This window comes from Diadema antillarum, unplaced genomic scaffold (genome assembly GCF_040938485.1).
Source record: "Diadema antillarum isolate AM-2024a unplaced genomic scaffold, OU_Dant_1.0 seq00000169_RagTag, whole genome shotgun sequence".
In the NCBI taxonomy this organism is placed as follows: domain Eukaryota; kingdom Metazoa; phylum Echinodermata; class Echinoidea; order Diadematoida; family Diadematidae; genus Diadema; species Diadema antillarum.
In genome coordinates, this window is record NW_027271238.1 from 433166 (window position 1) to 459858 (window position 26693).

The following is a 26693-nucleotide window of genomic DNA, read 5'->3' on the forward strand; positions in this document are numbered from 1 at the left end:
GGGCTGCATGTCTAGTGGGCTGCGGTCTAGTGGGATGACCCCTCTCATTGACCTGAGTTAATCCCTTAGTTGATGCAGATATGAAATAAGAATATATGTAGAATCACGCAAGTACGTGCAGGGGATTATGTAACATTCTCACAAAATAATGTGCACCTGTCTGCTGTCCCCTTGTTTTGCCACAGAAACCAATGCCTCCAAGTCGGCTGAGAACCTCTACAACAAATTGATGGGAAAGTACAACCCCCTGATCAGACCCGTCCAGAACGACTCCGAGACTCTCATGGTCGATCTCACTCTCGCACTCTCCCAGCTCGTCGACATCGTAAGTGGAAGATGTATTTGTAGGGTCTATAGGGCAATTACCCCCTGTGCACTTACCCCGGACCCTCCCCGTGGTCCTAATCCTAATCCTAATCCTGAACCTAATCGTAACACTAACCCAATACTCCTAACCCTAATCTTTACTCTAACCTATACCAGTAACCATTATTTAGCTGGGAGGGGGGGGGGTAATTGCCCGGATACGGTATTTGTATAAATAGATAAATAAATAGATAGATAAATAAATAAATAAATGAATAGATAGATAAATGTATTATATGCACTGTATATTATATATCATATTATATATGTGTGTGTGTTCCAGAATCTGCGAATCATATTTCTCATGTCACGTGACTTCCATTGTGGTTATTCCATTAAATACCAATATATTATTGAATTAATACATATAATGTTTTAGGCGATTAGTCATTAAAGTAGTCAGAATTAGACAACAATAATGACTACATTTCATTCATTCATTCATTCATTGTTGACAAATTTCTCTTGAATATTGTTGCATGTATCGAGAAGAATTTGCAAATTAAGTGATTTGTTAATGATATTGTGCAGTATTTTTCAGTGTTACAGGGAGATAGAATGTTGGACAGCACGAGATATCAACCACCCATTTTTCTTAAAGCTAGTTTCGATCTGTGCATTCAACATGAACAATTTCCTCTGACGATTAATACCTTGAATCCTTGACATTAAAAATCTATTCATAAAGGGAGAGAAACCGTGAAAAAAAAAAGATGTACGGAGTGTGTTTATATTATTGTGAACTTAGGCAAGATGATGTTTAGTGGTGACGGCGTGAGTATAATCAAAGACGAAAAATCCTCATGATCATGACGTGCACCGTAAAAGGTACCTGAAAAACAATTCGAAGAGGACCGATAACTATTCATTTGCTTAGCTTTCCCAATTACTTACTGCAGGTATACATTCGGTATTAAAGTAAATATTTTGTTGCGTGTCTATTTTCATGACGTTTCCACAATTTTGAGTGGAAAGCTTTAATCAGTATGATTTCTTTTTCTGTTTTCTTCAGGATGAGAAGAACCAGATCATGATAACAAGTATTTGGTTAAAACAGGTGAGTCTAAGTTTTGTAACAGGTGTCTCAACACTCATCCTTCTGTCGTTTCTTTGTTGTGTGCTTCGATAGTGAAAGTCGTTGAAGGGATGGTACAGTATTGGTGGAGATGAGAATTGGGCTTTTAACTTTTTTGTGAGATACCAAGAAAACACTTATGAAATAGTACGGAGCATACCATTTTAAGAGGAATTCAAAGTTTATTTGATGAAAATCGGGTTTGGCATGACTGAAACATCCAAAAACAAAATAAAAAAAAAAAGCGATCGTAAAAAAGTGTGGGTCTTATTAGAATCGCTCTGTTTTGGATATCTCAACCATTTCAAAAACCAATTTTCATCAAATAAACGTTGAATTCCTCATGGAATTACATGCTCTTTCATATTTCATAAAAGGTTTCTCATCATCTCACCCAAAAATGTTGAAAACCTGAAATTAGGTCTCAACCAAAACTATACGATCCCTTTAAACCTACGCGTTACAAAACTAGGTTATACCTGTATATAGGGCCGTGTAAAAGATTAAAAAAAAAACAAAGGCGAAAATGAAGAAAACAAGCACAGGCAGATTTTGATAGGTCTTTTACCGTTCATGAGGTTGATATGAAAAATAAAATAAACATGACATGCCAAAGAGTACAAAATTAATAATGATGAAGAGAAGTAATATGAAAGAGAGTTTAAAATTAAGAAGGTTTGTCTATAGCTCTCCTGCGACAAAACTCGATGGATTGAATATCAAATCAATTAGGATTCGAATCGGGCACATACTTCTGGGTGGCCAGTTGCATTAACATCAAGCTAAATGGATGTTATAGTTGCCATGGTGAACAACGAAAATGAATATTTAAAATTATTTTACTTCACCTAACTGGTAACAAGCACTAATTTCTATGCGATGGCTTTGCCTCATTCAGACGTAAGGCAAGATGCGAATTACAACGTATCACTGTTAAGGACATAACCGAAGATGGTGAGCGCCTAAATTCCCGGCAACTTCATGAATGATCCATTAAGGTTACACTTCTCATGATTGTAAACAATACTACCTCGAAATGTGTGAGTGTTCAATTATAAGACACTATTCGATGTAGTAAAACCGAAATAAGCTTTGAAATGTCCTGGCTTCATTATGACCATCTTTCAGGTGTGGAAAGATTACAAATTGGTTTGGGACCCCGAAGACTTCGACGGCATCCTAGCTGTCCATTTTCCAATCGAGCAGCTCTGGCGTCCAGACCTTGTTCTCTACAACACGTGAGTACATTCTTTCGTCTCTGAACTCTGCAGATGAAAAATGAACCTTCCTTCTGGACGTTCCATGACATTTGCTCCTGTGACGATTGCTCCCATGAAACATCTGCACGCTAAGCCAAACATAAATTCTACCCACAAATATAACCCGAACCCTACTCCTAATCCTCACATCAAACTAAACCTAAAACCCTATCACAATCCTATCCCTATAAACCTAAGTCCATGGAAAAAAAATCAGGCAGGAGCAATTGTCGCAGGAGTAAACGTCATGTCACCCCTTTGGTTAGCACTGTGATGGGGTTTCCCCCTCAAATCCTTGATCTGGGCGATTTCAGAAGTCGATATCAGAATTTATGCCCTTATGCCATTTCTTTGGATTTTTCTGGTTCAAAGGCAGACTGCAGTAGCAGATATTACTGTTTCGTCTTCGCTTCCTTATTTTCTTTTCCGTTTTTTTTTTCTCTTCTTGATCTTGTCTTTCATGTCCATCTATAGAGCTGAAGGTGCGTACGACATCGAAACTATGAACAGCGCCACCGTGCTACATGACGGTACAGTCACCTGGAAGCCACCTGCTATCTTCCGAAGCTCATGCACCATTGACATCGAATTCTTTCCATTCGACGAACAGAACTGCATCATGAAGTTTGGCTCGTGGACTTACGATGGCTCTTCCGTAGACCTGCGTGCGACCAGCCCCCGTGTAGAACGCGAGAACTACCGCTCCAACGGTGAGTGGGACATCGTGGACTCGCCGGCCGTGCGTTCCTCCATCAAGTATCCGTGCTGCGAGGAGATCTACGTGGACATCACCTACACGTTCGTGCTGCACCGGAACCCGTTGTTCTACATCATCACCCTGGTCATTCCCTGTGTCTTGATCTCGCTGATGACAGCCCTCGTCTTCTACCTCCCGTCCGACGCCCAGGAGAAGATCACCCTCTCCATCTCCGTTCTCCTAGCCCTCATTGTGTTCCTCCTGCTCATTCCGTCCCTCATCCCACCCACCTCCCGTACGATTCCCCTCATCGGCCGCTACATGCTCTTCACCATGGCGATGGTGTCGCTCTCCATTCTCGCTACCGTCGTCACCATCAACGTCCACTTCCGGAGCATCACCACGCACGAGCTTCCCGACTGGCTCCGCCGCTGGTTCCTCGTCTACCTCCCTCGCGCCCTCTGCATGGAGCGCCCCGACGGCGTGAAGGAGCGAAAGGAGAAGAAGCTGAAGAAGAAACTCCAGAAAGAAGCGATCAGGAAGTACAACAACCCTTACGTGTTTACGCCCTCAACGTCCGGTGCCTGGGATGATAGGATGTCAGGAAACGGACAAACGGGCAGTTTCAAACGATTCAACGGAAAGCCCTATAACAAACTTGAGGTAATAACACAATGCAGCCATAGTGATATCACAAAGAAAATATGGATATTAAGTGACATCATTTTAACTTTCGCAAATGATAACAACATGTAAACCTGCTTTGAAGTGACGCCAGAAGTACTTTGGTCACGTGAAATATACGAAGCTAAATCTTTGAATACATCATCATATTATCCACGAAGAGCAAAAATTATACAAATATTCGATGCATTGCAACAGCTAAGTTCAAAGTGAAAAATCACTGAGACTAAAAGGCGTTACATGAGCTTACATTTAGAAATGTTCACGAATGTTGATTTCTTACCTCTAAGGGTAAGTTGTTCCAAAATGGGAAATTTTAAGAGTGATGTACGTAATGTCACTTAGCATTATAATTTATGCAAGCTGTAAATACGCTAAGGCAAGAAACGGTTTGGACTCTGCAATGACACAATGTGTTCTGTGTGTAGGATGTGTCATATCTAAAATCAACTAATGTCGTTATGTCGTGAATGTTCTTCACAGCTTCGCACGATCACGCCTTCGCTCCGTGAGGAGATCGAGGGACGGGAGACGGAGAATAGAAACCTGCGACGATTCCGCTGCGACTCCAGCGAGTCCGACGACGACGAGAAGAACAGAGACAAGGAGTGGAAGGCCCTTCTCTCGGCTCTCAAGTACATCAAAGACAACATCACGTACGAGGACGAACTAGACCAGGTACCGTCTTATCTCTATTCTACATCGATATCTGTACATCTAGATGTGTGTGTCTACCTGTGTGTTTTATAGCTATATATTATTAGATAGTCTAATATCTACGAAGGAAATTCGGTCATATCTTTAAGAACAAAACCTACAAAAAGATATTTGGTTTAGGAGCAGTTTTGTGTTTAGTAGACAGGATACCGGACAGGATTTCAAAGTTTACCTCCAGGTAATGATTATTCGCAAGGTTATGGTTATTTGACGAACATGGCTAAACATACTTTTTTTGCCAATGATGATAAAGCCCTATTATTTCGTGGTGTGAATATGAACAACGCATATAATGTCGATACCTTCCGGTCCAAATTGATGATTTATTCAGCTTGTCACAACCTAAGCGTCTCAGTCGTTTTGTATTCGAATATCACACTATTCCATAATTATACATTTTCCCCAACCCAGTCTGAAGAGGACTGGAAATTCATCGCCCTGGTCATCGATAGAGTCCTTCTCTGGGTCTTCCTCATCGTGGCCGTGGTGGGCACCGTCGTCATCTTCATCCAAGCCCCGATCTTCTGGGAGTCAAAGGATGCCCACCCCGTCCTGACATACGACGAGCCTATCATACTGCAGAAATTGTCCTACGCCGACATCCACGACGCGTGATCGCAGGGGTATGGGAATACGCACCCAGTGTAATGGGAGACAAAGCTCGTTGGAGATATCCAATAGTTGAACTTATGCAATCACCTGCGTCACGGAACGTTTTTTACTACGATAAAGATTCTCATCTGGTCCTTGGTATTTATAGTTTCTGCTGTGCGTACTTACGAACCCTAAACCCCGCCCAAAGCAAAACTCGAGAACAAACTTTTAGACCACTGGAAGGTCTGCAGAATACCATGAATTCATGTTGTGTGCTGTCCGACTTATTTATTATATTTTTTATCGCTCGATATTGGCTGATTTTTTTTTCGAAAGTTGTGAGCTATGCCAATGATGACCTCAGTCACCGATAACTACTTGTAATGACGCTCAAAAGTTAGGTCATGAATGTATGAAGTGTATGCCATTGCAAAGCATATATTATACCAAACAAATAATGATATAATGTATTTTATAAAAAAATGTGTGTCATCACTGTGGTATCAAATTACAAATTCCTTGGCATTAATGCACAGTCGCTTTATCATAATGAACTAAACGACTTTTGATTGATGGAGGTACGGATGCAATTCCTAATAGATATGAATTGACATGTACAAACACAAAGCTGCAAGATTTTGCCGAAGTATTTATAGTTAACAAGCAGTTAATTATCATGGTCATCTGTTTTACAAGAATGTTCGGATTAATTTGACCATGCGGATAATAATTCAAACGTTAATATCAAGTGGCTTTGGGAAGAGAAATAATGAGAACTGGAGACATTATAATCCTTAAAGTTTTGAGCTCGTGCACCATGGTGATGCGAATTTAAAGGGATTGTATAGTTTTGGTTGAGACCTAATTTCAGGTTTCTAACATTTTTTTTTGTGAGATAATGAGAAACCACTTATGAAATATGTAAGAGCATATAATTCCATGAGGAATTCAACGTTTATTTGATGAAAATTGATTTTGAAATGGCTGAGATATCCCAAACAGAGTGATTCTAATAAAGTGTGGGACCCACATTTTATTTCGATCGCTTTGTTTTACTTTGTTTTTGGATGTTTCAGTCATTCCAATCCCGATTTTCATCAAATAAACTTTGAATTCCTCTTAAAATGGTACGCTCTGTACTATTTCATAAGTGTTTTCTTGGTATCTCGCAAAAAGTTAAAAGCCCAATTCTCATCTCCACCAATACTGTACCATCCCTTTAAGAATGTTTTTTTATAATGTATAATTTACCAACGTCTGTACATACTGTCAACAATGTACTTCCTCGTTTGTTGTAACCAAGGAACATCGTGTAAGAAAAATACCCAGGTGTTTTAGGGGAATAGTAGTGTGCAGTAATAAAATTTATAACATTTTTTCAAGATACCATTAATCATTGTCAATTAAGAAGAGAGTTAATATTGATAAAAGTTTATATCATAAATGATTCATGACGCTTCGCCGCAACTTGTCAGAATTAAGGTATGACCTGAATCTACTTCAACAGCTGAATGAAAAGTATAATTGTATGATAAATGTTTAAACGTGCTGAATTCCGCGAATCCACGACTATAATATCATTATTAACATAGATTCACGTTCCTGCCTGCATGGGCGGCAGAGAGCGGAGGTATGCTCGATAGATTACTGATATGGAATCAAAAGTTCTCAATGGTTCTATCCTACGACGTGTCTTATCACGACAAAGAAATATTCAAATTCAAAGAATCAGTTCAAAGAAATATTGATCCAGTTGCAATGTGATAACTGGTGCAATGGTACAACTATGAAACTCACACAAAATGTTTGATACGCAAACATACACACACACACACTAACACACACAAATACTCACACATGGGATCACACACTTAACGTCACAGGCCTACACATGCACACGCATACTCTTATCATATTCATTTGTATCAGAGACGGCGTGTGTTGAGAAAATTCCCGGCTATTTCCCAACTCCGCATGACGTCCGAATATCTACATTATGAAGAGTTAATTGCAAGATTAGGCCAAGCACCGTTTCAAAACATTTTGAAGTATCAAAGTCCATCATATTCAATGTTCAAATAGAGCAAAATAGAACCTTTCCAGTAATACGTCACTTGTAACAACAGGGAGTATTCCTGAAATTATGATTAAAAATATTCCGTTTCTTTTTATCATTTTAGCAGCTTTAGCTAATGATATCTCAACTTAATAAGCATGGAGTTAGCTCGTCTTATGATAAAAGCTTCGTAAGTAATATCTATATCTATCCTATTTCAAATGTAGGTAAACGATTACCATATCGATGAATACGCTCATGTTATTTATTCAGAGCAGTAAGTTCTCACTACCTGAGAAACAGTAAAAGTCAGACGTTTGGGAGCTAGATCGAGCGGATGACGAATGTTTTCACATCGTTGATGACTTTATGGATGTGAAATACATAAAGGTTTTCCTTCTTCCAGCTATGCTTACTGTGCATATACGAGGTTCACCAGCACATTAAATCTTATGCCGAAAATCAATATCACTCTAACAATAACATTAAAACGCAAAATAATTTTGATTTCTGCAGTTGCGCCGTCTGTCACTCCGCCCCTATTCATGAGATAACTTTCTGCAATGTGATGATTACACATTCGTTATTCATATTTGTTGTTGTTTAATTTAGAAGGATTGTGTTTCCCGGAGAGGGATTGAACACCGATTCATGCGTCTTCAAACACTTAACTTGGGGTCTTTACTTGTGGTTTGGGGGAAAAAGAAGAGGTTTTCACTGCCAATTGATCCGAAGCTGTTGGAGGAAGTCACGTGTCACTGTATCATGTACACGTCACTGGGTGACGCGTATCGCTTGGCGAAGGAATGTGTGCTGACGTTGAACGATGAACGAAGGCATCCCACCGTGCCGCAACGCTCAATGCATCCATTCAAACCTCACATATGAATATGCAATCATGCCCTAGAAGTGTGCTATGTCATCAATAACGTGTGAACTTATGTGATGGCAAACGGTAGAACTCTTTTTTGTGTGTGTAATGTGAAACAGAAGAATGGATTGGATTTATGTAAAGTGTATCATAATGTACATAATTATATAATACGCGGAACATTACCGGATAATATTATTGTTTCGGTCTTTCATACACAAGGTAGCTGTTTCCATTTTGCCCCGTGCAAAAACTGACATGATATATTATGTAATTGTGTTTTGAAGCTGATTTTTGACGCTGGTTTGTGCCTTTTGATATAACTGCATTAAATGTTTGGTTTGAAGTGGGTTCCACTTCGTACCATGCACAAGCTTCTATATACGAGGCGTTTCATTTTGATTTGTGTGTTGTGTGCATGAGATCCCGGATTCCCCCGGATCGACTCAACAACGACAACATCTTGTCCCATTTTATTGTTAACTCTGGTATGGATTCGTTTTTCTACATTATGAAACACGATGAGCAATATTACCACAAAATGAAAAATTAAAAAAAAGAATATATTGAGCAATCATACATTATAGTTTGAACTATATATAGCGGAAACCATTGAATTTCATGGAATCATTAAAACGTGATGCCAATCGAGCAAATCCCAAATCAAATATGAATTCACAATATACATTACCCAGGGGCGGAGCCAGGAATTCCGTAAGAGGCGCCTTTACAAAATTAGAGGGGGCGCACGAGGCCCCCCCCCCCCATTTTTTTTTTTCATTTCATTTCTTTTGTTTTAACAAAAAAATAAAGAGGGGCGCGCGTCCGAACACAACACCCGTGCGCCCCCGCCCCTCTCTGGATCCACCGCTGTTACTACAAAGATACACCAGACCTTCCAACAAACCAACCGTCCATTATGCAGACAACCAATTTCGGGCCGTGGGGGCGGGATGGGAACTCCTCATTTTTGAAAGATTTACTACTTCGTAATGTTGATCCCCCCCCCCACCCCCTCAATGTTGTCTTCCGTGTCGCCCCGGCGTGTATAAATAGCTAATACCAAAACCATTAGTTCTTAATTAACTATAACAGGTAAACACTGCACTGTCGCTGTACAGAAGTCGCACGGCGTCTGATCGGGCTGCTTCTTAAAGGACAAGTTCACCTTCATAAACATAAGGATTGAGAAAATGCAACAATATTAGTAGAACACATCAGTGAAAGTTTGAGGAAAATTGGACAATCGATGCAAAAGTTATGAATTTTTTAAATTTTTGTGTTGGAACCGCTGGATGAGGAGACTACTACAGCTTGTGAGATCCCGGATTCCCCCGGATCGACTCAACAACGACAACATCTTGTCCCATTTTATTGTTAAACTTTCATACATGTTATGAATGTACATAGTTTGCACTAACTCTGCCTCGAGGTACCCTGAAGAGGCTTTTCATGCGCACCACAGCCCAGAGATTGCTTACTTTATTAAAGAATGTATATGTGATTATTATATATATTTGTAATTTATTAATATTGCTTGTTTGTTTTGTTTGGCTCTGTATCGGACCAATTGAGGTTCCTGTGCTGGTAAGCATCGGACTCTACTGCCTGCATATCGGAGGGGCCTAGGCCGTTTTAATGGCTGAGAAGTCTGCTCGAGACAATGAGCCGGATTGGCCAGAAGATATGATATTTTAAGCAGGCAAATAGACGTACCGACAGCTGACCAAGGATACTCATTACAATATTCTTTTTGAAAAAAAAATGATAAAAGGAAAAGAAATTTATAGATAAGTGTTTGGCGTAAATATTCTAAAGAGAATGGAAAACGCCACTAAACACAAAACAACAACAACAACAACATCATATGCGTATAACAGTATAAAGAAAATGTAAAAGAAAATTCAACATATTTTCACTTTTTTCGCATAATTAAAGAGCACTTGACTTGCCTCTTTCTAAAGGCAGGGGGAATAATATTACCCATAACATTTGTCGGTAACGAGTCAGGGGAATGTGTACTTTTTTCAAAAGATGGAATTTTGTGAAATTCTCTTTACATTTTCCTTATATTGTTGTACGCATGTGACATCTAAGTTATTCATACACTGCAGTAGTCTTCTCATCCAGCGGGTACTGCACAAAAACTTCAAAAATTTATAACGTTTGAACGGATTGTCTGATTTTCCTCAAACTTTCAATGATGTGTTCTACTAATATTGCTACATTCTCTCAATCCTTATGTTTATGAAGGTGAACTTGTCCTTTAATCTGGGTATGCATCGTGCATTGTTTTTAAAGGGCTCCCTTGGAAAGCAAGCCTTGCGGCTTGAATGGGACTACCCTGCTTTTATAAAGAAGACAATAAATAAAAAATAAATAAATAAATAAATAAATAAATAAATAAATAAATACTGTAAACGGGCGGGTAAGCGTTATTATGAAAGGCACAGCAAAGAAGAGTAGACCCCCAATCATTCAAAAAAGACAAGAAAAAAGCACTGGACCTGAAGTTTATGCATCAGAGATGAATTAAACTCTGTGTCATGGGCAGTTAGCTGGCAAAATACTACAATATTTCTTTATTTACATGTATGAGTCTTATATTGTCTTTATCAATATACAACACGAGCTGAACACGTTATGGTCGGGGACATAGCATCAGGGTAACTAGTTCTTATCACTGTTATATATGTCTATAATCACACTTGAGATCGGACAGGAATTGCTCCGCCACACCCTCATTAGATTTGCATACAATTAGCCTCTAAAAAAAGTGGGGGGGGGGGGGGAGGCAGATAATAACCCGCGTACATCTGTCATCAATGATAAATATAATTCTGCATAAGAATAAAAACACGTATCACAAAAACAACAATTTAATTTTTAACACAAGAATTCTGCAATGTGCGCGAAAGAAATGTATTCGCGTCAGTCAAAACTAATTAAACCAACTTGTTATACTTCAGTCTTGACTATTCAGGGTTTTTTTCCATTGGTTAAACTTCGCTCTTCCGTCCTTAAAAGAAGGCCGGTCCAACCAAAATTTTACGTGTACATATAATTATGTTTGAAATCTTAGTCGTAACAAAATAGTTCCTCTGAATCGTTTAGAATTCGTGTCAAAGCCTCATTTAAGACGTCTGTAGTTCAATAAAGTGATTAGGTCATATTATATTATGGCTGATGGCAGAATACTAGTATGTAAGGTGCTCCGATCCCCCGTTTTATCAATCAAAAAGATTTAAAATTAATGATATAGGCCTACACTGCAAAAAGTCCGGCGTTAACCACACCGAGCTGGTGTTAAGTTTCCGGTGCTCATTCATGGTGTTAGATTAACACCTCCGGGTGTTATTTCAAAATTTAAAATTGTTTTTTTAATGGTTTCTTAGTTACGGCACTTCTTGTTAATTTTGAACTTCAACAAGACGATAAGGAATTTTCCAATAAAGTACTTGATTTTTGAAAAAAAAATGTGTATACACATTTACACCACAGTAACACCAGTTGGTGTGGTCCCCTATTGAAGCTGGACGGGTGTTATACCATTGAAATTAACACCACCAATATCAAATCAACACCATGCGGTGTCATTATTGAATTAACTCTAGCGCAGTGTCAAAAATATCACCAGCCAGTGTCAAATTAACACCACGAAGTACCAGGCGAACACTTTTTAACACCGTCACAATACATTTTCAACACCTGTGGGTGTGGTCCTCTATTGAAGTTTGATCGGTGTTAGATTTAACACCCATGGTGTTAAATCTAACACCGATGTTTTTACAGTGTACATACTTTTCAGACAGCAATTTAAGGCTTCAGGTTTCCAACGCTTTTTGGTGATGATCTTTTGAGATAACTAGAAAACTCTCATGAAATATAAAAGAGCATTTAATTCTAAGAGGAATTCGAAGTTTGATGAAATAAGTTTTGAAATGGCTGAGATGTCCAAAACAAAGTGATCCTATTAAAAGGTGGGACCCATGCCTTTTATTAAGATTGCTTTTTTTTTACTTTGTTTCTGGATATCTCAGCCATTTCAACACCGATTTTCATCAAATAAACTCTAAACTCCTTTTAGAATTGCATGTTCTTCGACAATTTATAAAGTGGTTTCTAAGTATTTCGCGAAAAGCTGAATCCTCACCTCAACTCATACTATACCCTTTAGGATATAGATAGTTTATTTCATGTCGTAAGTTCATCTGTTATGGGGCCATCTTTTTAGTCAAGCCCTGTTTATGAAGATGGTCACCTGTATGTCCCGTTTCACACACACACACACACACACACACACACACACACACACACACACACACACACACACACACACACACACACACACATAATATTATATATTTATAAACGGAATGCAGAAACTGAAACTGAACAACTCCGTGAGAATACCACCTGTCACAGGCTGAGCAATACTGGACAATAACCAGAGAGGGCGCGATAAGGTGATTGGACAGCTCAATTGCTGTAGAGGGCTCCACCCCTGGATAAAAGAAAATTGGCAACATCGACAGTTGGCATTTGGGCAAAGTTTATCCCCCACAAATATTTATCAACATTTTGAAGGCTTGAGTGGAAGTCAGCGTTTCTTGTATCTAAGCATCTCATGGGTGCTCTTTCAATTCTGTCCTCACAATAGTGGAAAAAGTGCCAGGAGCCCAGCCCAGCTTCCAGCCCTCTCAAAGGGCCTAAGGATAATATTGAATGATTCTGCGTGTAATAATGCAATAACCATGCATTTATCATGGATCAGAAAATATGCTTTTGTAGCCCAACAGTGATGAATGCAAGGCTGAATGCAGAACGGAGAACCGCTTTGCTCATGGGATGTTACGGTTTTTCCAGATGTAGGCTTATTTGGTTGGCAGTGATCTCTTGATCATAGTAGCTTTCTGTCTGACCCTGCCTCCCCCACCCCCTCCCAAAAAAAAGGAAGAAGATAGTCCCATAAAATAAAAAACAAACAAACAAACATATAAGCAACAACAAAAACAAAAACATGTGTACTTAGGCAGAAAAATACCGCACACACAATTCAGGCACCCGATACCAAAAGCACGCTAATAAAACTCGACACCATTTCGAAGCATCTCATTTTCCCACTCTTTCTCACAACCCTCTCTCACATGGAACGCATGGTGGCAGCATACTTTTTAACTTAGTCTCAATTCAAAAAAGAATCTATATAAGATTATTGTATCAAATGTCTGATTTCTTTTTGCAAAGGTAAAATGACATTAAATTACATGTTAGTGATTTACTTAAGTAATATTCTGCACATATTGTATTTCCAATGACTGATTTTATTGATTATATACATTTTAAAAATACGTGATAAGGAATAATAACGTAGAACGCCACGCAAAATCCTAAACGTATATAGCGCCACCAACGTTCTACTACGTACTGCCTTTTTGTGAGTATCTTTCAGCAAAAGCAACGCAGTCGACATTTGGAGAGCCTAATTTACAACAAAATTCACCGCTTTCAGGATGGCTTACAGAGGTCAGTGCTCTATAGTGATAATAATCGTACTATAAAGTCTGCATTGAGGTAGAGACTTACCTCAGGGCTCATGATTTAATATATATTTTCTAAATTACATACGAACTCGCCCAAATAATTTTGTTGACCAAAGTTGCTCTTCTGACATGACGCTGGTGAACGAGGTACAAGTACGTGCAGAGCTTGTGTGCGAGCGAGTGAGCGAGTATGTTATGGTCCGCGTCCGCGTCCTCCGCTCCGTGACCGTGCCTCTCGGCTCAGCATTCAATCTTGAAGAGCGGATTGTGATAGGAATTGATTTCCCTGCTGGGGCTGGCCATCCACCCGAGACTCGATTGGCTTACTTTTTGGCTGTTCAGGGGCCTGCTTCACAAAGAAGCCAAGTCGATCTTAAACTTTCAGACTGACTAAAAAATTCCTAAACTTATCCAAATAAATTTCAAACTGTAGACAATGGGTGCGTGCATCTGTGACTGTATTAAAATTTTTAGATTCTAACGCTAAAAACTTAGTGTTTTGCTAAACTATTCCAGGGTTTCTGTTTTCTTGTAGGGGTACGTGATCTAAGAATATAAAACTTTTTACCATGTCCTCGTGCATTTTTTTTTGTTTTTTTTTTGTCAGACCTGAATCTTAATCAGGCACTACTTTTTGATCATATTTAAAGCTTGAATGGCATGCTTCAATCATATTGCCCACCCCTCGCTCGGTGATAGCCAAAGTTGGGAGTCCAAGATAAATCAACTTCTGTTCATGAGAGAAAGCTCGTAAAGCAAGTAGATCTAGATTTTCTACCAGTCTTGTGGCTCTCCTTTGAACATTTTGTAAGGTTTAGGCCTAACATAATTATAGGTTAAAGCCTCTGGTATTCGGTCATTAGCTTTTCTGCAATATTTCTTAAACTAAGGCAATACATCATACATGCATACATCATATCTACAGCAATGTATGTGAAATATATCAAATTTCTTTAATCTCAATTTTCATTTTGTTAAATATCTCGCAGAACTGCACAAAATCCCAAAATATTTCACCTTGAAAATCCCCCAGAATACCGTCACCGCAACCAGTATTCGGTCACGCGATGTGCGCGTTCAAAGTCAATGCATGTTCATGCTGGGATCACGGCAGCTGAAAAATGCGCTGCGCACTACCTTGTTGGCGCAAAATTGCATCGGGGACGTGGCGGTGCCCGTTGGTGACCGAATACTGGGGAATCGGCACTTGCATTCAACCCATGTACATTTAAAATTGGGCTTAATCCGCACACGCTTTTGGGAAAGTCGTGCCGATTCTGCACTTTTGATGGTGAAATTTATGATTTTGGATGGATTTTTGGAGGGGACTAAGGGACTTTCCTGTTGTGAATGAGTGTGCAAGTATGTGAATTGATGTGATTTGCGTGTGTTGTGACAGTTGAACTTACTGGCTGGTGACTAGTGATAAGTGACCGAATCCCAGTAGGTGACCGAATACTGGTACTCTTACCCTATATATATATATTTTCCAAATAAGGACTCCATACTACATGGGCGTATTCTAAGTGAGGTCTTACCAGAGCTTTATACAATAATAAGACATTATCTTTGTGTATATGTACAAATGTTTTTCGTATTAAATTCACCAATCTATTCGCTTTATTAATTTGTGCCTTGAAATGCTGATCAAAATTAAATTTAGAATCAACCACCACTCCCAAGTCCTTACATGAAAGTACATGTGAGAGATTTAAATCTATACATTTCCAATATTCATAGTTTAATCATGTTGCTTTTCTTGACTGCCAAATGTAAGAACATACATGTAACACTTTTACGGATGGAATCTGAGAAGCCACTTTATCTGACCAGGAAATGAGACATTCAAGATCTTTCTGCAAGAAGCAGCAACACCATTTGAAGTACAAAATATGTAACATGCTTGAAGATTTTTGTGTCATCAGGAAATAAATAAACACTGCTGATGTTATTGTTCTCGCCTTGTTCTTTGCATTTTTATGAGAAGTTTGAAATAAATGAAATGAATGAATGAAAAACTGTGGAACTCACCTGCCCTGCATGTTACAGTACATTGTTACCAGTATCTCATCTAAATGTATTTAAAAAAGCAGATTTGAGAAATATATATTTTTTTTCAATGCACTGGGGCCCTGTAAAAAGATTTGCCAGAATTGTTGATCCTCGGAAGATAAACAAGCACACATGTGCACTATCTATTTATTATTTATTTTTATTTTTATTTTTTTTATTTTTTTTTTATTATTATTATTTATTTTTTTTTTTTTTGGGGGGGGTCTGTAGACTTGTACCTTGTTTATTTTCTTCTTCTTTTCAATTCTGCCTTTGGCATATTTGTGTTTGTAGTACGTAATTATTGTATCAATTTCATTGACACTGTTATATTGTATGAGGGCATCCCGACACAAGTTACAATGTACCTGTGTTAGTGTTATGTCCTCATCAGATCCCTGCTTGTATACCGTACCTATCATAGTCCATGTAAATGTATCTTTGTAATTGATCTGATCTGAATGGAATAAATGTATTTAGAATTGAATTGAATTGACTCTACAATGGCTATGGACTACAGTGTATGTTACATACACTTGTATATAGACATGTACATTGTAGTCATACTTCTGTTCCAGTACTGATTTATTTTAGGACTAGATCTAGAACTCTCTACCAGTTTATCGATGGCAGCTACAGCTAGTTTTACTTGTAGCTACAAGTAGAGGCAAGGTGTTACATTTGCTGTCTTCTGCTCCCATAAAATGATAAAGGTTATAGAAACCTGTCTTTTCTCATACGTTTACAACTGCAGAATCCATGAGCAAATCTTGCGTGTCGTCTCATCTCCACGTGTGTAAAACTGTTGAAATACATATCTTTTCATTACATATCAATAGTTGAGTACATATGAAAGCAGGTGTAGAAAAGGAGAAACTGTTAAGCTATAACTATACAGATTGAAGTAAGATCATACCATGTAACATAACTTATGAATATATTGTCACTTATTGTGTAGACACCTTTATTCCAGTATAAATACAATTATGACATTAATTTCTTATTAGTTTAAATGCCCAAACATGGGGTATCCCATAACGAGTGAGTGCAAGAGACACCTTGGTGAAGAGGTAACCCAGATTACATGCATTTTGAGAAATGAATTCAATCTGAAGACAGAATTTACCCAGAAGAGCCACCAGTTTGCAATGAAAGCAAAGTTGAATGAAAAAATGCAATGTACATAACATGATCAGTAAGGCGTCAGTGTGCCTATCATCAAAATATTTAATCTTTGGGACCTTGAAATGATTTCTTGCCTCTGCAGTATTATCTCGTTGATCTCATCTCATCAAATTTAAAAAAATGACAGGATACCCATTACGCCAATCATGGCCACTCCCATGATGGTGTTGTATAAACGGCCTTGCAGTGTCTAGAAGAAATTGGTGTGCTACTATAAAAAGAAAAAAAAAAGAAGAAGTGGGAACTACTGGCTAAGTTTTGCATGATTGATTTTTATTGCTTGGCCAGTATAATTGAACTCCATACATGTGCTTGAAGATTTGTGGATGAAGTATTTCTGTACATATTAGATTATCTTCTCAAAGTTTTCACATTTTTTATCATGCTATTTCAGCAGAGTGAAGTTAATTGAAAAATAAATGTCCACACACCAAAGAACATGTATTCCATGTGACTGTGTACTGAACTTCATGATAACAAAGTGTTTGATCATATGTGTCTTCTCTCTCTCTTTCTTGGTCTTGTTTCTTCTTGTTCCTAGGGAGTCGCATGATCGGGACCAGTCGGGTGTTCCCGGCCCCTGATCCCAACGTGCCTGTGCCAGTTCCGACCAAAATTTTCTCCAGCAGTTCCATTGTGGAGAAGATGATGCTGAATTGTAGTGGATGCTCGACCTTACAGGTAACTTTTTACATGCAAAGTTATTCACTGCTCCACCATGAAGTGCTTCCGTTTCAAGTTCAGCCAGTGGTGCAATCAAGCACCGTAATTGATTACAAATATCTTCTCATGGCGATAGGGGCTCATCGGCTGCATGACATTTGTCTTTGTTGGTAATTACTTGATATGGCATGAGTGATTTGATGATGTAAAGAAGTTTTGCAGGTCCTGCGTGTGCGATCAATGGGAAGTACGTAGCAGGTGGAATGATCTCAAAACCCATTCTGTGAGTAGTGCTTGATAAGCAGGGTTCCCACAGTCATGGAAAATCCTGGAAAAATTTGTGGTCATGGAAAAGTCAGGGACTTTGGAAAAATTTGTCTTGGCTATGGCAGCTTTCCAGTTTGTCGTGTCTCGCAACTCTCATACTCTGTGATCATACTCTGCTATTATGATTGGTGTTCATGATTTCCATTTTTCCCAGTTTTGTGACATCCCAAATTCTACAGAACTCCCTGGACCATACTAATGATAATAGATGTACATGTCATGAGTAAGATAGTAGGTGGAACAGATTGCTGTGAGGGGAGGTGGAGGCCATCATAACATGTCTGATTTTGGAAACCGTGCCAGAAAGGAAGTCATGGAAAGCAGCAATTTAGTCATGGAAAAGTCATGGAATTCTGTTTTCAAATTTCTGTGGGAACCCTGATAAGGTTCATGTCGTACTGGCTCCATATCTGTGGAATGTAATCATTCATGTGGATCATAGTAAATGTGCTGATCATGCTGTTACTTTTCTAATCGTTGCACACACAGGACATAGTGAATCTTGACCTCTCCAATCGTCGCATTTCAACCCTCGACCCCTCTGTGTTCTCGCGCATGAGCAGCCTGGTGGACCTGAATGTCACCAACAACCGGCTGACGGGATTCCCCCTCTCGCTGGGCCTTCGCCACCTCAAGAAACTCAACTGCAACAACAACCTGCTGCGCTCGGTGCAGACCCTGGAGCAATTTCCCAACCTAGAAGAGCTGCATATCGAAAGCAATGAACTGACTGTGAGTGTTTTCAGTGTATTACAGAAATTCATGACTAGGGGACTTTCCTTTTTCCTGATCAGTAAATATCCAAAATTATGTGTATCAGAATAGCAGTATGGCTGTCTGTCCTTTGAATGAGCATGGTACTAGCTAGCCTAGCCTCAGTGCTGACCTCATGCTGAATTTGCTTCTGGAAACAAGTAAAGTAGTGAAAGCAGCTCAGCACATCCTTTCCCTCAGAAGCAGACACTTGACAAACTTCAAATTTACAAACTGCTGAGAACAAATGAAAACAAAGGAAAACAACATTGTATCTTTTAGAAACTTGTAAGCGTTTTGACGTTTGGACTATGCTTATTGAATCGTTGCCTTGATACCACATGAAACTGTGTATCATGTTCAATTTATGATTGTTGAGTGGTATACATTAAGTCACAGGATATAGAGCTTTCATTGTGAAGGCTTTGGGTAGTTTTAAAAGTGGCTTTTCTGTCGTCAACATTGCAGGTTGCAGACCAGTATATTGTCGTCTACATGCTTCCCAAGCTGAAGATCTTGAATGGCAAGGAGGTTGACCTGCGGGAAACCATTCTGAACATGGAAGAAACTCTGCAGGAACAGGTAGAGAAGAGATTTCTAAACTAGCTGTGCTTCTTGCAGTGGTCTCTGGTACACGTTTCAGCTGAAAATAAAAGTGTGATGACCTTATAAAAAAAAAGACAAAGAATGTTGAGATTTGTATGTCCAACAAAATAACTTCTGAGAGTATGTCAGAAAGTTGATTTGGAGAGGATTTGGAGATATTAGGAGATTTGAAATATTCAGAAGCATAGAGCTACATGTTCATCCACTGACCAGAATCAGACTTTAAGAGTGTAGCATCTATAAGTCATATGCAGTCAAAATCAAATCCTCTTTTTAACATTGGCCTTTTGATAGAAATGAAATACGGGAGCTGTAGGCAGTATTTGCTATTCCAGGTCATCATCATAGAAAGTGAAACAAGACCTCATTGGCAAACAAATACCGCTTTCAGTAACTCATGCATTTTTGGCCAGCTCCTGGTCCGAGCTAAATTAGCCCGCGCCAAGCCTTTAAACTTGCGTTCAGTATGAAACTATAGCAGAGCCGCGCTTCTTTTACGATGACCCATTCATAAACTCGGTCAAGTAAGGGATAATGCCATGGTAACTGAACACCTCATGGACAGAGCGGAAGTGCATTTTTGCGCGATATTTAATGTGCGTGCGACGCGCTTATGAGCTGAGCAGCGTAAGCTGTGACCTTTGACCGTGAAAGGAATTTTGGCCTGCGCCTGGCGCTGCTATCGTTCATAAACTCTTCGATCAGCGCCAGGCCCGCGCCTGGTCCACGCCTGGTGCTAGCTGCAGCAGCACCAAAATAGTCCGCACCTGGCGCGGACCACTTTGGCCCCCACCCATTCATAAACTCAAAATTTTCGACTTGGTCCGCTCCTGGTCCGAGCCAAGAGGGTTACTGAAAGGGGTAAAAGACACAAAGTCAGCTGCATTTTTTATTCTTGCATTGTTTCATTCCATGTGTGCTGTCCAACGCTTGCTGTTTGTCCCACCAGGTCCACGTCCTGTGGGCAGAGAGCTGCGCTCCACTCCTCAAGGACCCCATGAGCAAGGCAGAGATCCAGATGCTGGAGCAGCAGTTTGTCGAGCTGCTGAAGAACCAGGTGCAGTTTGGCCCCGATGCCCTGCAGGAGTTCACACATCATATGGTAAGGGGGCTTTTTTTCTTCCCTCCCCGTATCTGTAGGGGTAGTAACTTAAAAGTGTAACCACATGTTTTGCATATTGGCACATGCACAGTGCGGCATGTAGCGGTTACTGTTGTGGCAGACTTGCCGATTTTAATGCAGGAGAAAGGAAATGTAAATACTTACAAAATGATGATGTTTAAGAATCCATTAAAAAGATTAAAAAGCTTGAATGCGACACATTTACTATATACAGCTGCAGTCAGAAATTATTGAAAATACCCAACAAAGATTTGTATTCGCTTGCACAAAAGCACTTTACAAAAGATGCTAGTATTTTTCCCGATATGGGAATGGAAGTTTTCTTAGTCACCCCAGCAAGCTTTGGAGGCACATATTATTCACTGTATTTGTGTGTAAGCAATGTCGCAACACAAAATTTGTGCTTTCAAAGGTTGGCAGCTCTGAAGTTCCAAAATCAGTGGTGCAGCTCCGTAGAGGGAAGGTTTTTATCTTGTGATTAAAAGCCACTTTACCAGATGAATTTGGTGACAATTCAGAAGGAAACAACTGTCTTGAGTTGACTTTAGTAATCAACCTGGCAGGACAAATCAGCTTACACATTGAATTTTGACTTATTTCAGTGAAGTTTCTTGTCCACCTAACTAGGTTACAGGTACTTATACACGTAACAAATTTGGATGTTTCGCCAAATTTTCTCATAAGTGTGCATTGTAAGCTGATAAGGTTTGAAATGAATAACACTGTGAATTCGCCTCGATGAAGCTCTCACCTCTGAGAGTCTTTGAATAAGTGTATGTGTTCTCTTCTGCAAATTTGATCAGATCACAGTTGGTTAAGTACCATGTGTCATTTCTCCCAATGTGCTGCCCTCTATCAATCCTGCAGCTCACAGTTTTGGCAGAGAAGTGTGTCATGCAAATGACGGCACACTTACGGAAACTCACAGACACCAGCGCACCGATTTCCAAAGTCCAGATTGTTGTGAGAAACGAAAGCTCGGGCAGATCCATGAACAATGGCACAGCAACAGCAGCCCAGCTCTCCAAAGCTGTGGAGAAGAGGCAGCTGGGTCAGTATTTTATTATTTTTTTGTTGTTGTCATTTTCTGTTTTTTGTTTTACAATAATTGAAATGCCCTACCTATGTCATACTTAATGATTAATTATTTTGTAGATAGATAATCCTTATAGTGATTGCAGGATGGATTCGAGAGTGACTCTGAAATAAATCATGAAATGCGCATCACTTGGAAGGAGAGATTATGCGCACAGCTCTCCTCTGACAATCGTTTTTGTGAAGGGGAACAGGAGATAATGCAGACACAACCATTTTGAAACTAAATGGTTGGCCTGCCGTATTTGCCAGCACAAGCAAATTGTTGTCTTTCCAACTCAGAAAATTGTATGCCTGACCAACACACATAAACATCATGTATGGGACTATGCAAAGCAGTTGTGAGCAATGCGATATCAACCACTTGATTATTCAATCGTACAGGCAATGCTATGTTTTGCGATCAAGTGACAACTCTTTTTTTTTTTTTTCATTACCTACTTATCACTCTCACTGGTGCCTATTCTGAGGACATTTAAAAAAAAAATGTCTAAAAAGAAAAGCACAGCGCGATTGCAAATTGGTGTGCATAGCAATGACAGCATTTGCAATCCTGCACATATCACACAATATATCTCATGCAATACTCGGCTATTAAATAGTACAGTGTGTTTGAATGAAGACACCCCGGTACTCGGCTATTGAATAGTGTGTGTGAGTGTACACACATTCTTCACATTAGGGTCCTTACACACAGAATTATCATTCAAAATCCTTACAGACAGTTTGCATCAAGTGGAAAAAAACTTAAGATGAAAGAAATATAAATTATTGTTTGCAAGCGAGTGGAAGTATGTAGAAAAAACAAAATTTCTTGTCAAAAATATTATAAGGTAGGAAATTCATGAATTTTGATCAAAACAATTAAAATCCCTACGATTTTTTTTCTTCTGTTTTTCATCACCAAAGTCAGGATGTGGCTTATCCGGCCTTGCGGCCTTATCACTGGCGAATACGGTATGCGTCGGTGCACTACTATGAATCAACCTAGAAGTCTCGGGTTTCAGTGCATTGTGAGCAGTGGGTTCACCCGTTTCTCTTCAAACCAGACCATTCCATGCTAGTCACGGTTGCAGGGAGGAATTTTTCCAGCAGCATCATTACTTCTCCCATTTCAAATTGTAATATCCCCTCTCACTCTGTGTTTCCCTGTCTCTGTCTTTCATCTCTCTTCCTCACCTCCAACACTCCAGCTCAGAACAACACACAGGAACCCGCCAGCAAGAAGAACAAGTCCGTCCCCAATGCCGGTCAGAAGACCAAGGTGCCCAAGACGACTGCCAAGCGCAAGATGATCGAGGCGCAGAAGAGTGGCATGCAGATTTTGGAGGTGGTCGTGAAGGAGGAGGAACCCATGGATGAGGGCCAGGAGACCAACCAGGTGGGTAGTCTTTCGTGATGAATACATACTGCTACTCGTTCTATCTCCTACATGTACAAGCCTTCCTTTGCGACCCGGGCACCGTTTCATGAAAGTTGTCAGCCCTGACAAGTTGTCAGTTACTGACAATCACCATGGTAGCAGTCAGACACCAGAGCTTCTCAGCCAATCAAAACGAAGGATTTTACTGAAGTTGTCAGAGACGGACAACTTGTCAGGGCAGACAACTTTCATGAAACAGTGCTCTGCAATAGCGCTAGGCGGGGATATCACAGAATGGGAAGGTCGACCCGGCTTGGATACATTTGAGAATCCCTGTAAGGGAAGGGATATTTATTCTCACTAGCGTTCTACCACAGGAGGACGCATGGAACGCTCGAGGACGATTTTACGCGTATATAGGCGCATCTGACATGATGTGCGCGCTGGTGATTTTTTTCTGTAAGTGAGAAATCGTCCTACCGCCACATTTCCGTCACGTCTCATGCTTTGTGCGTGTGTGTGGGAGCCCGGTTTGGTTGTACGCCATGTGATCCCAATCAACAGAAGTGAGAATTCGAGCAGCAACGCAACCAATGAGAGCCAGAAGCTGGGTGTACTACGATGCGTATGGCGATTTTTATAACGTAAAGACTAGAATTACACGGCTTGAAATCGTTTGTGGCCGTATGGATGCCTTAATCACAAATGAGGTGGAAAAATATCGTCGAGCAACCTTCAAGCTGAGACACTATTCTATCGGGATCACTCAAAAAATAAAGTGTAGGCCCAAATTTATACATCCAAGGATGAAGTGATTATGATTAAGTAGGTCTACTAGTAGTACCTGAATCCTGATTTAACGACTGTGAAATGAGCTATATAATGTGACATGACAATTCGCGAGTCTTGTGTTCATATAAATGAACGAAATCACTGAAAAAAAAAAATCTACACGTGACTCATAGCATTCTTTGTCAGGCAATTGAATTGCGAGAGTGCAACGTTTGACATGTTAAAATGCCAATGGGAAAAGTGAGCTTCAAATATCGAGGCTCCTTTGTTAAGAAAAAAAAACCCAACAAAACAAAACACAAGTCACAAAAAGGACATCGTGAAGCTGCATTTTGACAACTGTTATGATTATTTACATACGGCATGTGCCACGGTCACACATCTTGCTTAGACTCGCCTTTAGACGTAAATTTTGGTGGATGAATTTCACTTCTGATGAACGAATGTAATATCATGTCTTTCTTTTAGTTTGTAGATTGTATTTTGTACATTGTTATTACAGCTTGATCGTCACATTGACATTATTTTACCGACACGGCAGTTCTTTTCACTGTCGGGATACTGTTTTACGGAAATTAGTTCTTAATCTGGTATATAATGGTACATACACCTACAGAATATTTACCACGCCTCGACGGGCAACTCATTCCGTGTGTAAGGACGCCCAAGGTTGTATAAACGATGTGCTATTTCGTTCCTGATCTCCCTATCATTACAGTACAGGAGTATCGGCTGGTGCTAAAATACCGTTGCAATCCCAAGAAAACCGCTGGATTTTACGTTAAATTGGTTAGGCTTTTAGGGGAGATTGCCTGTACATACCACTTTGGAAGACAGGAAAGCAAATTCTTCTCAAATCAGTAGTAACCTGTGATATATTCCCAACAATTCCATTTCAAACACGCTGTTGTTTTCCCTGCAGGCTATTAACAGCATAATATAACAATATGAAGAGAAACGCGTACACTAGTTGAATGATTGAGAACAACTGTAATCAAGTCAGTCTGCAAGAATCTGTGAACACTCTATTGCAGAAGAAGTCTACTCAGTATGTGTCCAATGCGAGGTGCGCAATAACCACGTGCTGTCATTCAACATGTGCGTGCCTGGGAAGAACGCAACTTTCATGTTCAGCTCCCACGGTGTCATGTAAGATGTTCTTTGAGTGGTGGGAGACCGACGTGCAATCAACACGTTACGACGCGAAATGCACAGTTGTTTTCTTCTCTATTTTATATTTTATTTTATTTTTATTTTTTAGAAGCACAGCGGTGTTTTCAAACACACTATGTTAGGTTGGTTTTTGAGGGGTGGGGGTGGTGGAGGGGGAGGCGTAGTACAAGACTTTGAGCAGGAGATGCTACATCTTGCAGTTTTTTCTCGGGATGCGCAGATTGCTGTCATTATAATTATGGGATATTACACGATGAGAGTTGAATTAAAACACGCAAGTAAACATATGCCCACATACACGCACTGACATAAACACAAAAACACGATATAGTTTCGACGAAATGAAATATACTGGTGATCTGTAATTTTCTTAAAATTCAATGATAAAAAAAAAATCCTTCCATCTGCCATGTTTCCCTCTCTTCTACATCGCCATTAGGATCAAAGTGGATCATTCTTTCACTGTTGTATTGATTGTCAAATACTAGTACATGTGTATTGCTCTTTATGATAAACTAACTTACAACTTGGATGGAATTGCCGAATAACCAACCGTTTGACCTTTTTTATTTTCGGTTAAATTACGAATGCTATTACCAGCAAAGAATAAGGGGGGAAAAAACATTGACGACAGTAAAATAAAAGCGAAGAGCGGATTGTGCGTATGCAGTCTCTTCGGATAGAAGAAACTTGACCCCCCCCCCCCCTCCCCCAAACACACACACACACACACACACACACACTTGTGGGCATTTCCACAAAAACAGTTGCCAGACTCCAGGTGCTAGACGAAAGAATGCGCGCACTTCTGGTAATAAACAGCGTATTACATAGCCTGGAAATATCGATCGAACAACCCATCATGATTCTAAGCAACACATCATGATTGTGTATAGCCTTTCTTTTGGCCCATACTAGACAACATCGAACAGTCGATTATGTATACTTGAATACCAGTATTTTTAATGCTCACTGAACTATAAAAGGGATTGATTAATCACTCAATCAAAAATGGAATTACAGAAATATTACTAGTATGAAGGGTCTCGTATGCCGAGACAAATTCACTACGAGAATGTTATGCAGCCGCATGCTAGAGCTACATGTACCCGATTAGACAGCAAAATCATGACAATTTCATGCCCATCAAAACTGCGTATCCCTATTCAAAGTTCGAAGGAACTTCACCTGTGAAAAAAAAAATATATATATATATATAATCATATATATACTGTAAATTTCCACTAAATTTTACGTAGATATTTTGGCTAGCAACTTTCGTTCGGGGTTTTTCTTTTCTTCATTCTCATTTTTATTTCTTTGCTCGTAAAAGACTTCTTGATTTTTTCAACTAAGTCATGAGGGGCATTCGATCCATCGAACTTGCAATAACCTCATTCCTTTGAATTGAGTGAAACCACGTGTTTCGTACGGGTGCTGTTCGTTATTCCGAAGGTTCGTTAATCCGAAACACGCAAATTCCCTATACCTAGAGGCTCGTTAATCCGAACATTAATTGTGGCGTTATTCCGAAGATTCGTTAATCCGAAAATGAAATTCGGAGCAACGAACCTTCGGAATAACGAATCTTCGGACTAAAGAGCCTACGGAATAACGAACCTTCGGAATAACGAGCTGTAACCGTTTCGTACTTCGGCACATCCACGCAAAGCGTGGCGTTTAGCGATCATGAATGTGG

At 39.6% G+C, this 26693-nt stretch overlaps 2 protein-coding genes across 2 annotated transcripts in view; both read left to right on the forward strand.

The window, feature by feature from the left end:
- Positions 1–193: 193 nt before the first annotated feature.
- LOC139728176 (neuronal acetylcholine receptor subunit alpha-6-like) lies at positions 194–5413 on the forward strand. Its single transcript, XM_071639139.1, has 6 exons — positions 194–325; positions 1379–1423; positions 2570–2679; positions 3175–4060; positions 4565–4759; positions 5210–5413. The coding sequence occupies exons 1-6, from the start codon at positions 230–232 to the stop codon at positions 5411–5413; spliced, it is 1536 nt and encodes a 511-aa protein (XP_071495240.1). The 5' UTR covers positions 194–229.
- Positions 5414–13762: 8349 nt separating this feature from the next.
- Positions 13763–26693, forward strand: part of LOC139728209 (leucine-rich repeat and WD repeat-containing protein 1-like) — a 30242-nt gene continuing 17311 nt past the window's right edge. Inside the window, exons 1-7 of the mRNA XM_071639169.1 lie at positions 13763–13845; positions 17641–17780; positions 18579–18821; positions 19311–19424; positions 20398–20550; positions 21439–21622; positions 22860–23047. Of these exons, the coding sequence (XP_071495270.1) occupies positions 13833–13845; positions 17641–17780; positions 18579–18821; positions 19311–19424; positions 20398–20550; positions 21439–21622; positions 22860–23047 (1035 nt within the window). The 5' untranslated portion in view covers positions 13763–13832. The remainder of the gene's footprint in view (positions 13846–17640; positions 17781–18578; positions 18822–19310; positions 19425–20397; positions 20551–21438; positions 21623–22859; positions 23048–26693) is intronic.

Excerpts from the sequence above, each read along its gene's own strand:
- LOC139728176 (XM_071639139.1), top strand. The coding sequence starts at position 230 with ATGGGAAAGTACAACCCCCTGATCAGACCCGTCCAGAACGACTCCGAG. Across the intron at positions 1,424-2,569 it reads CAAGTATTTGGTTAAAACAG|GTGTGGAAAGATTACAAATT; the intron begins GTGAGTCTAAGT and ends ACCATCTTTCAG. Across the intron at positions 2,680-3,174 it reads GACCTTGTTCTCTACAACAC|AGCTGAAGGTGCGTACGACA; the intron begins GTGAGTACATTC and ends GTCCATCTATAG.